This window comes from Rattus rattus, chromosome 9 (assembly GCF_011064425.1).
Source record: "Rattus rattus isolate New Zealand chromosome 9, Rrattus_CSIRO_v1, whole genome shotgun sequence".
In the NCBI taxonomy this organism is placed as follows: Eukaryota; Metazoa; Chordata; class Mammalia; order Rodentia; family Muridae; genus Rattus; species Rattus rattus.
Window position 1 is genome coordinate 49,190,323 of NC_046162.1, and position 13,142 is coordinate 49,203,464.

The window sequence follows — 13,142 nt, forward strand, 5'->3', positions numbered from 1 at the left end:
TACTTGTTATGGCGACTATCCAGCTTTGTGCCAGGAGTCTCGCGGGGTCTGCTGGGATTGGGACTTTCCCCTCCCACGTGCTCACACTGGCTAAAGTTCTGAAGCTCCAGTTCATTGGGACTATCCTTGCTATAGGTAGCGACTACAGTTAGGGGGTACCTGGCATCCGGGCCCGCACCCTACTTCCCAGCAGGGTGTCACGCTCCCCTGAAGACTGGGTAAGTAACTGAGCGTGATGAGTCCTCTGTGGTCACTGGCTCTCTCGGTTTGCATACATAAATCTAGAGAGAATCGTGGGTTTTGGGGGTGGGACAGTGGGGGGCACTCAGCGCGGTTGATATGGGGGTGATGGAATACGCTTGGCGGGCGAGATGAACGGGGCTGTATGTCAGAGATGATGTAGTGAGATGATGATGATGATGTTAAGACCAACTAGCCTCACAGTCGTGCACCTGCAAAGTAAACAGAGCATTTGGGGACCACTGAGATGGCCTGAGGAGTTTTCTCTCCGCTACCCCATATACACACTTATGTACCCGCTGCTGGGTGATGGGAACTCCTGACTAACATGGACAAAGCACTATGACTTGAGATTTTTTGAGATTTATAGCTTAAGACTTAAGACCCCGTAGCATCCTGATGAAACCTCGGGCTCCATTTCTTGATAAAATCGGGGTGATCCGGGAAGCCTTAGCTGCTAAAGTCCCGCAACTTCCGGACCTTTGTCCCTGGAGTGATTTCTTTTTTTTTCCAGCCGCTTCTCGACCCTGCTAGATGAAGAAAATCCAAGGAAAGCCTGAAGCACTAGCGGTGCTAGCCAGATGTGTTTGCCCTCGGGGCCCGACCCAACCTCTTGGTCTGAAAGGCCCGCCGGCCCTGTTATTGTTTGGCTCCACATTTACATTTCTGCCGCTTGCAGGAGCATTTCCGGTTTCTTTTTTTCGGAGCAGATCACTGCTTACCCGGCGACGGGGGAGTAGCAAAGGGGAGGAAAATATATTCTAGGCCGGTTCTGTTGTTTGGGGAGGAAAACTGCTATCCTCGACATCTTATTTTTCTGGATTACTTGGTTATTGCTTTTGCGAAGGAGGAGGTGTTTATTTAAAAGAGTGCACCGATAGGTCGTTTCTTCGTGCCGGAAAAGCAAATTACCGAGTATCCGGTTTTGGGGTGAGCCATTCCCTTAACGCATTCCGCACGTCCTGAAAGCGGAAGGGGCGGGCCATAGCCCGGGGAGCCCGGAGGTCCTAAGTGCAGTCCGCCCGCACCCGCTGGTTCTTCCCAGTGGGAGGTGACAGAACTCTGTCTGGGCTTGGGTATTACTGTTCCCGCAACTTCAACTTTTAGAAGAGGTCATTTTATTACAGTTTATTATCGCGCAACAAACATCGTGCGTGCCTTTTTGTTGTTGCTTCTTTTTATTTTGTAAAAAATACTATTTACACACAGCACTTGGAACGAGAAATAAATTGCTTTTTGTACCTCTGAAGATTTAGTAGTTTTGGTCTAAAGAATAAGTGAACAATAGGTAGACCGGGAAAAAAGCGGGGTTTTTTGTTTGTTTTTGGTGTGTGTGTGTGTGTGTTCAGGTGTAAAACTGAAAGTAAGACTAGGTATTCAAGTTTATAGAGAAGTATACAAATAACTTTGCTTAAACTGTTACTGGAGAAGGGAACCCCTGCTGTGAAGGTTAAACAGGACAATCAGCCGTCCGGGGATGCCTTGTTATGCAAATAGTCCCCTGCTCTTGGCAGTCTGTTGACTGGGTTCGGTGTAGAAATCTCTTATGAATGTGAAAAGATCCCAATCCGAAGTAAAAAAGGGGTTGCCCCAAGGCCCCATCCCTGTTTACGAATGTAGATCTATGTAAATGCTTTACCTAAAGACAACTTTGGGAAGTAGCCTTTATCTAAGAAAGTGTTGCAGTTTCTCTGAATAATTTAGTGCAGAGGGATTTGGGGGTCTGGGATGAGTGTGTGCCCTTAAACTATGCTTAAATCATCTTACATGTGACCGTGCAGTGTAAATGCTATTTAAATAAATGTAGTGTTGACTGGAAAAAGGAGCCAGGCTGAACCAGGTGCTGCACGCCTTTAATCCCAACACTGGGGAGGCAAAGCCAGGTCAGTATCTACATTTCAGGCTAGGCACATATACACAGTGAGACCCTATCTCAAAAAGAAAAAGGGGGTCATGCTTTAGTATTCACACAGACACCAGATCTCCTGACAGCAGCAGTTTAGAAGCACTAGAAAGCCTGAAACAGGATAATCTCAAATTCCAGACCATTGTGTCTGATGCATACCCGGAGTTCAAGGTCAAGTGAGGCCCTATCTTTAAAAACAAAAAAACCTTGAAAAGTAGGAACATAAGTTCAAGGTCATCCTTCTCTATGTGGTTATAGGCCAATTTGGTATAAATGAGACTGTCCACAAAAGGGGGGTACGTAAATTAACATACATTAGCAAATCAGAACCGGCAGGCATTTCTCCTGAAAGGGTAGATGAAGTCTAGACTAAAGCTGGGGGGTGGAGAGGAGAATGGTCGAAAACCAACTTGGACTACATAGCAGGGCCTTGTCTCAGAAAAACAAAGTGGAGATACAGCTCGTGGTAGAGTACTTTACCCGGCAAACATGGTGCTCTTGGTTTAAATCCTGGGACCGCTAAACCCAGCTTGACCAAATGTGATTTGTCCATGGATGGCTGTATTGTAATCAAACAGCAATCTATGTGACTCACGGAGTTAACGCCTGGGAATGCTTCAACAGACCGGGAAAGGGCAGTTAACTGTACCCTCTGACCTTTTTCCCAATCCTTTATTTCTGTTCTATTCATGATTTGGGTCCTAGTGGGGTTTGTTTTCCTGAGACAGGGTTTCCCTGTGTAGCCCTTCCTCTGTAGACCGTGCTGGCATCAAAGGTGCGTGCTACCACCGCCTGGCTTCTTAGATTTGGAACAAGCCTCGGAGCAAACTGAGTGCCTAAGATCCCGGCACTACAGTAGTTAAGACAGTAATGAATTTAAGGCCAGCCTGGAATACATAGTGAGACTGACTCAAGAAAGGGGGCAGGGCAGGGGATAAGTTCCAAAAGTGGTATTTTTCAAGGTGCAAAAGCTATGGTTCCTTAGTTATTAACTTGGTGTCAATTCACACAAACGTAAAGCTGGTAAACTCTAAGGAAGAAAGCTAACAGTGGGCGGGCACATGTCTTTACATTCTGTCTAGTTTTGTCTTTGGTAGAATGAACTGTCTGTCTTAGTCGTGGTGTGTGAAAGAATTACAAGGCTATTTTAAAATTTGCCTCTCCGCTTGCCTAGCAAGTGCAAGGCCCTGGGTTCGGTACCCAGCCCTGGGAAAAAAAAAATTGCCTCTCTTCTGTCCACTTTTTAGTTACATAAACAATAAACAAACGGTCCTAAACTAGATGTGGTATAGTTCATACCTGCAAACCCAGCAGTCAGGAAGCTGCAACAGAAGAATTGCAGTATAGCCAAGCTACAGAGTGAGGAGACTGTCTCAGAATAGAAAATAAACCAAAAATAAAATCATCTTTTTTTTTTTTTTTTTTTTTTCTTTTCTTTTCTATTTTTCGGAGCTGGGGACCGAACCCAGGGCCTTGCGCTTGCTAGGCAAGAGCTCTACCACTGAGCTAGATCCCCAACCCATAAAATCATCTTTTATCACGGGTGTGTGTGTGTGTGTGTGTGTGTGTGTGTGTGTGTGTGTGTGTGTGTGTGTGTCGAGCTCATACATACTCGTTAGCATTCCTGTAAGAGGTTGAGTTGACAAACTTAATAGAAATGAGTTTTTGGGTAATAAGTCTTGGTACCAAGTGCCTATTCTGGTCACAGACCCATGTATTTCCTGATTTTATATAAACTTACTTTGAGTTCTTCTACAAATCGTCTTCTTCACCCAATATGTTTCTGAAACATTTTGTTTTCTTTTTTTTCTTTTTTTTTTGGAGCTGGGGACCGAACCCAGGGCCTTGTGCTTGCTAGGCAAGCGCTCTACCACTGAGCTAAATCCCCAACCCCTGAAACATTTTGAAAACCGTGTTTTATTTGTCTATTCCCCACCAACGTGTTGTGATTTCTCCTTGCTCCACACCCAGAATAACGCTGACAGGAGCGGTTTTTGTGCAAGGCCCCTGCTGTCCACAACTGTTCTAGAAGGTGCACCTAGAAGTGGCTTTGCTTGGGGTTGGGGTTTAGCTCAGTGGTAGAGCGCTTGCCTAGCAAGCGCAAGGCTGTCAAATGTTCGATCCCCAACTCCAGAAAAAAAAAAAAAAAAAGAAGAAGTGGCTTTGCTGAGTAAGACGTGTGCTTTAAGCTATGCCAGACACTGCCTTGTTACTTTTTAGAACGGACAATATTATCTGTCCTGGTCCTTGGCCCCCCCACCCCACCACCACCACTGCCACCTCCACCCCCATTTTTCCAATGCTGAGTGTTGAACCCACAGCCTGAGACATAATACATAAGAACTCTACCACTGAACTACCCCCAAAGATTATTATATTAAATTCTATGAAACATTGGGATCATTTTTTATTCGGGGCAGAGTGTGGCTTCTGGTTTCCGTCCTTTGGTAGGTAGCACTTATTCCATTTGGTTTGGAGTTGGTTTGAGGGTTGCCATTGACAAGCCTTGAACCCTTCCTTCCAGCTATTCTACCTCAAGATCCTGGGTCCTGGGTAAATGAATTTATTCCCTTACCCCTGTCAGTAGCTGCCTGCCTGCCTGCCTTTCTCAGGATCAAATGAGATGAGCCCTTGAAAACAGGCCTGCCAGGCCTGGAAGACCAGCCATGGTGTGCTCAAACCTCTCCTGAGTTTATTGCCTTCCCTAGCCAGCATTTTTTTTTAAATATTTATTTATTATGTATACATCATACAGCTTTCTGCCTGCATGTATGCCTGCAGGCCAGAAGAGGGCATCTCGTTACAGATGGTCGTGAGCCACCTTGTTGCTAGGAATTGAACTTAGGACTTTGGAAGAGCAGACAGTGCTCTTAACCTCTGAGCCATCACTCCAGCCCTAGCCAGCATTTTCTTAAACATCCAGCCTCCCAGGATATTGTGGCCCTCCTCATCTGGTACTTGTGAAAAGTTCCATATTGGTGACTGTTCTTAAGGATCACGGAAAACCTAACTACTACTAATGACCTGGATGGTAGAGCAGGGAGATCTATGTCTGTGTGGCTATGTCTCCAAAATTGAGACATTGGGCCAATATCCCACTAAACAGTTCCTTGACAGGGTGAACTGGCATTAGTGGGCAGTGGTTAGTGCCACAGAAGCACTGCTAGCTCAGAACAGATGAGGTGCTCGTATCAACATTGCCGATGTGTACTGTTAGGGGAGGGGAGCTGAACCCAGGGCCTTTCAGACAAGCTCCACTGCAAGGTCAAATCTCAAATGAGGTCAAAGGGTGACCCTTTCAGGTAGGTACAGTAGATATGATGTTTACAGCAAATGTGATAGTTAAATGCTGTAGTTTTAATTATTAATCTGAAGAAGCTCTGGGCCTCCCTCACACCTTTCCCGAGTCAGCCAGTGCTCAGAATGAAGGGCTATAATATCCGAGCCTTCCCTTTCTTCATTAAGATCGGCCGTAACTGATTATAAGAGAACTGTGCATAAGAGCCTGACATGCACCAGATTGTTTGGGTGGCCATCTTTAATAAAAACTCATTCACTTGCCCAGTGTGTGTTCTTGGCAGGTCACCTGTCAAGTGGCAGATGTGACCATCAAGACAGATAAAATAGCCCGTATGGAAAGATTTCTCAAACTCTTAAAACAATGAGAAAGTGATTAATCTACCTACAACTGAAAGTAAAGGTTAGGGTTATAATCAATATTGACAGTGATCGTCCTGGAACGGCCGCTAGATTTTGTTGTTAGAAAGGAACCATGATGTCCTAGGAAGCTGACCAGAATTCAATCCCTAGAACCCACTTAACTGAAAGGGGAGAACCAAGTCTTTCTAGTTGTCTTCTGACCTCCACACTTGTCTTGGCACCGTTAAATAAGGCACAATAAATAAGTAAATGTTTACGTAAGGAAGATAATGGCTACGTGGCTAATAATAATAGTAAATGAGTAAGAGTATCAAAGTATCATGCAGCTTAATTAACTACTATGAAGAATGTGCGGCTTGTTGGAGATGGGCTGGCTGTGACTGAACGTCTGAGGAGCTATGGCATACAAGATAAGGGGAGCCCACCTCAGAAACTGACTTTGCTCTTGTAGAAGTGACCACACTGATTGAGCCAGGAGGTGCTCACAAGAGCCCACAGGGAAGGAGGAAGGCAGTAGGAAACTTACTGAATCTTCAGGAATTTGTAAGGGATTGGGGAGCTGTCCCAAGGGGACAGGTGAGACACTGATGGGGCCCTCTTAGAGATTTGCCAAGAGGGCTTGAAGAATGGAGCTATGTGTGAGATGATTGATAAAGGGGGTGAGGGAGGTGTCCCTCCCCAGAGGGAGGGGAGGAGAACTGTAGGGTGCAGATGAGAAGGGCTTGTGGGGGTGGGAAGTACCTCCCTAGTTATCTGTTCCTTAAAGCAGCGTGTGGTTCCAGAAGCCGATAGGAGCAGCCTAAATAAGACAGAAGAGCGGCTCCATTCCTGCTTCTCTGGAAATGGTGTCCCTCACGGTCATCTCAGGTCAGGACCTGACTTCGCCTCAAAGGAGCCTGGCCGACTTCTTGGTTACTTGTAACTTCGAGCTTTCCCACCTGCGTATAAGTTCCCCAAAATAACAACTCCAAAACTCAAAATATATTTACAAACACCTTGGCCATAAGCTTCGGTTTCTTCTCTGACTTGCTCATTTAATCTCCCTGCCAGATACTCCACCTTCTTTCTAATCTACCCTTTCCTATAGGCCATAGTTTTTTCATTGACAAACTATGCATCCATACAGTACACAGATGTTCTCTCTGCAGATAACTGTCATGGAGGATTCACAGTCGGATATGAGCATCGAGCTCCCTCTGAGTCAGGAGACATTTTCATGCTTATGGAAACTGTGAGTGGATCTTACAGGGCCCCTGAGGTGCTATCCCCCAGCTGAGGCCTGTGAGAAACAAAACTAATACTGTTAAAGCACGGTGTGCTATTGGGTGCCTCTGATCCCTGCACTTGGGAGGTGGAGGGAAGGGTATCACACAGAAGTCTAAGATCATCCTTGACTATATAGCAAGTTTGTGGCTAGCCTGGGGTAAGTGAGATTCTGTCTCCAAAGAACGGAAGGAAATCAGCGGAACTAATTCTCTGCTCTTGTTCTCCAGTCTTCCTCCAGATGATATTCTGGTAAGGAGCAGGGCAAGAGGGGACTTAGGCCTGGTGAGCTGGTGGGTTGGTAGCCCGAGAGCACGGTACTGAGGTTCTTCTTTGGCCCATCCACAGCCCACCACAGCGACAGGGTCACCTAATCCCATGGAAGATCTGTTCCTGCCCCAGGATGTTGCAGAGTTGTTAGAAGGCCCAGAGGAAGCCCTCCAAGTGTCAGCTCCTGCAGCACAGGAACCTGGAACTGAGGCCCCTGCACCCGTGGCCCCTGCTTCAGCTACACCGTGGCCTCTGTCATCTTCCGTCCCTTCTCAAAAAACTTACCAAGGCAACTATGGCTTCCACCTGGGCTTCCTGCAGTCAGGGACAGCCAAGTCTGTTATGTGCACGGTCAGTGGGCCTGAGGAGTTGCCTTTCGTGTGACTTTAAATGCCTCTGTCTAGATTTTGGGGGTTCCTCTTTAGCCTGTGGACTTTGACTATGCCTCAGAGTTTAATTTCTCCCTGAACCTTTCTTAGCCTTTTATCCTTCCTCTCGTATTCTCCGCATCTCTCCAGGGGACATGGAACTTTCTTCCCTCACATTCCTTTCTTGGCTTTTGAAAATAATCTTCTGAAGCCAGGCACAGAGGCATGTGCTGTAGTCCCAGCCGCTAGAGACGTTGAGGCAGGATTGCTTAAGGCCAGCCTGAGCATTAAAGCAAGACCCCTCCTCACCAGAACCAAAGCAGAGCCCAGTGGGGTGACTCACCCATATCTCCAGCACTGGGCAGGCTAGGGCAGGAGAAACAAGAGTTCAAGGCCATCCTTGACTACTCAGTAAGATGGCCTCTCTGAAAAAGAGAAGCCAGGTGTGGTGGCCATCTCTGAGGTTGAGGACAGCCAGGGCTATATAGAGAAACTGTCTCAAAAAACCAGAGGGAGGAAAACAAACTGGTGTGTAGACTCCAGTCATGTCACTGCTGGCTGCCGTCTGCCACAGCACTATTGGACAATGTCTTTCATTAGAGCCCCACTTTGACCCTTGATCCTTCGTTGGCTTGTCCGCTGACCTTTGATTCTTTCTCCTCTCCTACAGTACTCAATCTCCCTCAATAAACTGTTCTGCCAGCTGGCGAAGACATGCCCTGTGCAGTTGTGGGTCACCTCCACACCTCCACCTGGTACCCGTGTCCGTGCCATGGCCATCTACAAGAAGTCACAACACATGACTGAGGTCGTGAGACGCTGCCCCCACCATGAGCGTTGCTCTGATGGTGATGGTGAGCACTGGGCACTGCCTGTGGGGTTAGAACTGGTTGTCCAGGGTCTCCCGGCCTCTGACTTATTCTTGCTCTTAGGCCTGGCTCCTCCCCAGCATCTTATCCGGGTGGAAGGAAATCCGTATGCTGAGTATCTGGACGACAAGCAGACTTTTCGGCACAGCGTGGTGGTACCGTATGAGCCACCTGAGGTCGGCTCCGACTATACCACCATCCACTACAAGTACATGTGCAACAGCTCCTGCATGGGGGGCATGAACCGCCGGCCCATCCTTACCATCATCACGCTGGAAGACTCCAGGTAGGAAGCTGTGTGCTAGGTTGGGCTGGCACCGGTCCTCCCCAGCCTCGGCCTGTTTTTGTTCCGTGAGCCCCGCCCCTACCACAGGCCCAGCCCTCTTTACCCTACCCTATCTACATAAATGAAGTCTCCTCTGTACCCTGGTGGGCTTAGGGACATCTCTCATCTGTGGCATCTTGGGGTCCCTATAACTGGAGCTTCAGCTCCAGATAGGACAAGAGGAGTTGGGAACAGGTGGGGCCTGGTTTACAAACGGTCAGAATGGAGCCCAGCTTTCTTACTGCCTTGTGCTGTTCCTCCTCTTGTCCCGGGTAGTGGGAACCTTCTGGGACGGGACAGCTTTGAGGTTCGTGTTTGTGCCTGTCCTGGGAGAGACCGTCGGACAGAGGAAGAAAATTTCCGCAAAAAGGAAGAGCATTGCCCGGAGCTGCCCCCGGGGAGTGCAAAGAGAGGTGAGCAGGCAGGACAAAGAAGGTGGAGGCACCCTTCAGCTTCACCCCAAAGTCACCTCTTGCTCTCTCCTTCCACAGCACTGCCCACCAGCACAAGCTCCTCTCCCCAGCAAAAGAAAAAACCACTCGATGGAGAATATTTCACCCTTAAGGTACCCAGGTTATTATTGGATTAATATTCTAAGTCTAGGACACAAAACGCTGTATCTTTTGCAGCTGCTTCTTCTCTAGCTATGACATTATTGTCAGAGCACATGCTCTGAGGCTGTGGTTTCTCAGTTATAACTAACTTGAGAACAACTTATAATACATACGCAATACAGGTGCTCCGCTACTTAGGATGAGAACGTGTCTTAGGAAACTCATCGTCTGCTGAAAATACCATATGTCAAAATGTAGTTAGAGGCAGGCCTGGCTGACGTATGCCTGTAATTACAGAACCGAGGAATGTGGTACAAAGCTGGCAGGGAAATGTAACCCAAGAAAGGACATTTGGGTTTAAGGATGTAACTCAGTTCAGAATACATGCCAAGTGTACACCAAGCCCTGGACTCGGTCCCCAGCGACACACAGTGCATTTAATCCACCTATCCCACTGGATTCCACAGCTCAGCAACAGGATTGCCCTGTTAAGTGTGTCCCCATCAGTAACAGCATCCTACTCTGTTCCCCCAACTGAAAAAACCCAAGTTTGTTATACACTTTCTACTGAATGCCTGTTACTTTCACACCATCATAAAGACCTCCCCAAAAAACCGTTAAGTCTAGCTAGCTCAAGTTGGGGACCAACTTTCAGAAAGAAAGTTGTTAAAAGAATGAAAGTGGCTCTGTGACTTTGTCCAGCACTTCTGTCCTACTTCATCCTTGCTACAGATCCGTGGGCGTGAGCGCTTCGAGATGTTCCGAGAGCTGAATGAGGCCTTGGAATTAAAGGATGCCCATGCTGCCGAGGAGTCAGGAGACAGCAGGGCTCACTCCAGGTGAGTGACCTGGGGCAGCGCCTGGCTGTGGTGCTTGCCCCTGACCTCCCTTGAGCACGGCCTTTGTGGTAAAAGACAATAAATAACTCCACTGCCAGACAATGTGGTTATGGTTACTCAGCCCTGGCAAATGCAAGGGTCCTATGAAGTCTTACTACTCAACCATTTCAGGCTCTGGAAAATGGGATGAGGGACAAGGTATGGTGTCATGCTCCTATAATCTCAGCAGTAGGGAAGCAGTAAGTCAGGAGGGTTTGGGGAAGTTTGAAGCCTTCATAAACTATATAAAACTTTAGGCTAGCCAGGACTAGCTACATAGCAAGATCCTGTCTCTCGGTGGTGGTGGTGGTGGTGGTGGTGGTGGTGGTGGTGGTGGTGGTGGTGGTGGTGGTGGTGGTGGTGGTGGTGGTGGTGGTGGTCAAAGGGAAGATGAACTGATTCTAGAAGTACTCCGGCATGTTCTGTGAATACACCTACCTACCCATGGTAGAAGCCATCTTAAATTCCCTTTTTTTCAGCCTCCAGCCTAGAACCTTCCAAGCCTTGATCAAGAAGGAAAGCCCAAACTGCTAGCTCCCATCACTTCATCCCTCCCTTTTCTGTCTTCCTATAGCTACCCGAAGACCAAGAAGGGCCAGTCTACGTCCCGCCATAAAAAACCAATGATCAAGAAAGTGGGGCCTGACTCAGACTGACAGCCTCTGCATCCTGTGCCCATCACCAGCCTCCCCTCCCCTCCTTTCTTGCCATTTTATGACTTTAGGGCTTGTTATGAGAGCTGACAAGACAATGCTAGTCCCTTCACTGCCTTTTTTTACCTTGTAGATAGTACTCGGCCCCCTCTATGCAAACTGGTTCCTGGCCCAGATTGGGGAATGGGTTGGTAGTTGCTGGGTCTCTGCTGGTCCAGCGAAATCCTATCCGGCCAGTTGTTGGACCTGGCACTTACAGTGAAATTTCACCCCACCCCACCGCCTGTAAGATTCTATCTTGGGCCCTCATACGATCTGTATCCTCCAGGACCCATTTCCTCCACTCTGCAAAGCCTGTCTGCATTTATCCATCCCCCACCCCTCCCCCTCTTTTTATCCCTTTTTATATATCAATTTCTTATTTTACAATAAACTTTTGTTACCACTTGTATGGTTTTTGAGAAGTTGGTATCAGCGTAAGCTGCCTGGGCCCCCAGGTGCAGGGATGAGTTTGGGAGGCACCCACCTGAGTGCAGGCAGTGTTGGAGTCAGGGGTGGAGAACTTGGGTTCCAGAAGAGGAACAAAGCCGGGGACTGGGTCAGTCTGTGGGCTGCATGACAACAAGGGAGCGGGGTGACTCCATTCATAACTTGGGAACCGACTGTCCCTCCTCCCTCCCGCCAGGACTGGCACAATCCTCACCCACCCCTACTTCTAGGGTTGGGCTCCTGCTGTCCTCCCAGTAGCCTCTCACCAAGGATTAAGGGATTTAAATGTCTGATTTAGCAACCTGAGCCTCTAGAGGGGCCATCTGCTCCACAAGAAAGGATCAGGGTGCCTGGGTTCCACAGGGCAGGGGGTGACTGCTCCTGGATGAAGAGACAAGTAGAAGGCCTGCCAGCTGGGGTCCCAGGAAACTGGGAGCAGTTAAGGTGAGGTTTGGGGCCTTCCCAGCAGCCCCGGATCCCGGGCCTCGTGCCAGGCGAGTGAATGCATCGAAGCTTTGCGCTTTGCCAGGAAATCCTTTGAAAGGGCTTCTTGGAGTAGGGAGGAGAGTCAGAGTTGGGGAGCCCAACACCCTCTTACCCACCCCCTTCCTCAGTGCTGCTGGCTCTCAAAGAGCTGGACTGGGCCAAGCTCTCCCCATAGCCTGCTGAGCCAGTGCCAGTAGGGAGAGCAGTCGGTGAGCACATGGCTTGGCCATGTCTCTTGGTAATGGAGAGAGGGGTGCTGAGGTCCACAGGGACTTGGGGCCGCTGTCCCCTGCATGTCCCAGGTTTAAAGAGCCAGTGCGAGTCCTTGCCCAAGACTCCTATACAAGTTGGAAGGGACCAGCCTTACCCTCAAGACCACCTTTTGTACTTATTTGTGAGGGCCAAACGTTCTCACAGCAAACTAGGCGTTACCTTTTTTGACTTCTAATTTTGTGGGAATGTGTGGTGCTGGTCAAACCCACTATACTTTTTCCCTGTTTTTGTTCTACAACTTTACTGAGAGAACTAAATCCGAAGAACTGTGTTCAAGGGCCACAAATTTGAGCCCCTTATCGAAAAAAGGGAAGAGGGGCTAAAATGATGGAAATCGAAAGCTGTACCTACACTCACCATTTGTGCCTGTATGTAAACGTCAAGACAGTGCTCAACAAAAGTGTCACCACCCAACTCCTTTATGTTTTCATTTTCAGACAGTACCTTGCTAACTAAGTAGCCCAGGCTACCCTCAACACTGGTCTCTTTATTTAGCTTTCCAAGTGGAGGAAGGGGTCAGACAATGGCCACCACATGTCCTTGCCTTCCACATTTCCCTCTATTTTGCCCTTAATTCTGTCCAACTACCTTAACCCTTCAGAAAGCAGCTCTACGAGAGCTGGAGAGATGGTTCAGGGGTTAAGAGCACTAACTGCTAGCAAGCGCAAGGCCCTGGGTTCGGTCCCCAGCTCCGGAAGAGCACTAACTGCTTTTGCAGAGGTCCTGAGTTCAAATCCCAGCAACCACATGGTGGTTCACAACCATCTAAATGAGCTCTGATGCCCTCTTCTGGTGTGTCTGAAGACAGCGACAGTGTACTCACATACATATGATATGAGTAAAATCTCCCAATCTCCAATCTCCTTATAACTCTAACCTACTTTTACTTTTTTTTTTTTTTTTTTGGT

The 13,142-nt window shown here is 48.1% G+C and overlaps 1 protein-coding gene across 2 annotated transcripts; it reads left to right on the forward strand.

Annotated features, from left to right (window-relative positions):
* Positions 1-65: 65 nt before the first annotated feature.
* Tp53 (tumor protein p53) lies at positions 66-11,437 on the forward strand. 2 transcript variants are annotated; one of them, XM_032912337.1, is made up of 11 exons: positions 66-218; positions 755-1,170; positions 6,955-7,037; positions 7,300-7,321; positions 7,418-7,690; positions 8,378-8,561; positions 8,640-8,862; positions 9,178-9,314; positions 9,393-9,466; positions 10,188-10,294; positions 10,908-11,437. In XM_032912337.1, exons 3-11 carry the CDS (start codon positions 6,964-6,966, stop codon positions 10,987-10,989), a joined length of 1,176 nt encoding a protein of 391 aa, XP_032768228.1. In that variant the 5' UTR covers positions 66-218; positions 755-1,170; positions 6,955-6,963; the 3' UTR covers positions 10,990-11,437. The 2 variants fall into 2 exon arrangements, with proteins under 2 accessions (XP_032768228.1, XP_032768227.1); XM_032912336.1 differs by lacking the exon at positions 755-1,170.
* The last annotated feature ends 1,705 nt before the right edge of the window (positions 11,438-13,142 follow it).

Coding starts and splice junctions, on each gene's coding strand:
- Tp53 (XM_032912337.1), top strand. CDS start 6,964: ATGGAGGATTCACAGTCGGATATGAGCATCGAGCTCCCTCTGAGTCAG. Junction 7,038..7,299: donor TTTTCATGCTTATGGAAACT/GTGAGTGGATCT, acceptor CTTGTTCTCCAG/TCTTCCTCCAGATGATATTC. Junction 8,562..8,639: donor GCGTTGCTCTGATGGTGATG/GTGAGCACTGGG, acceptor TCTTGCTCTTAG/GCCTGGCTCCTCCCCAGCAT.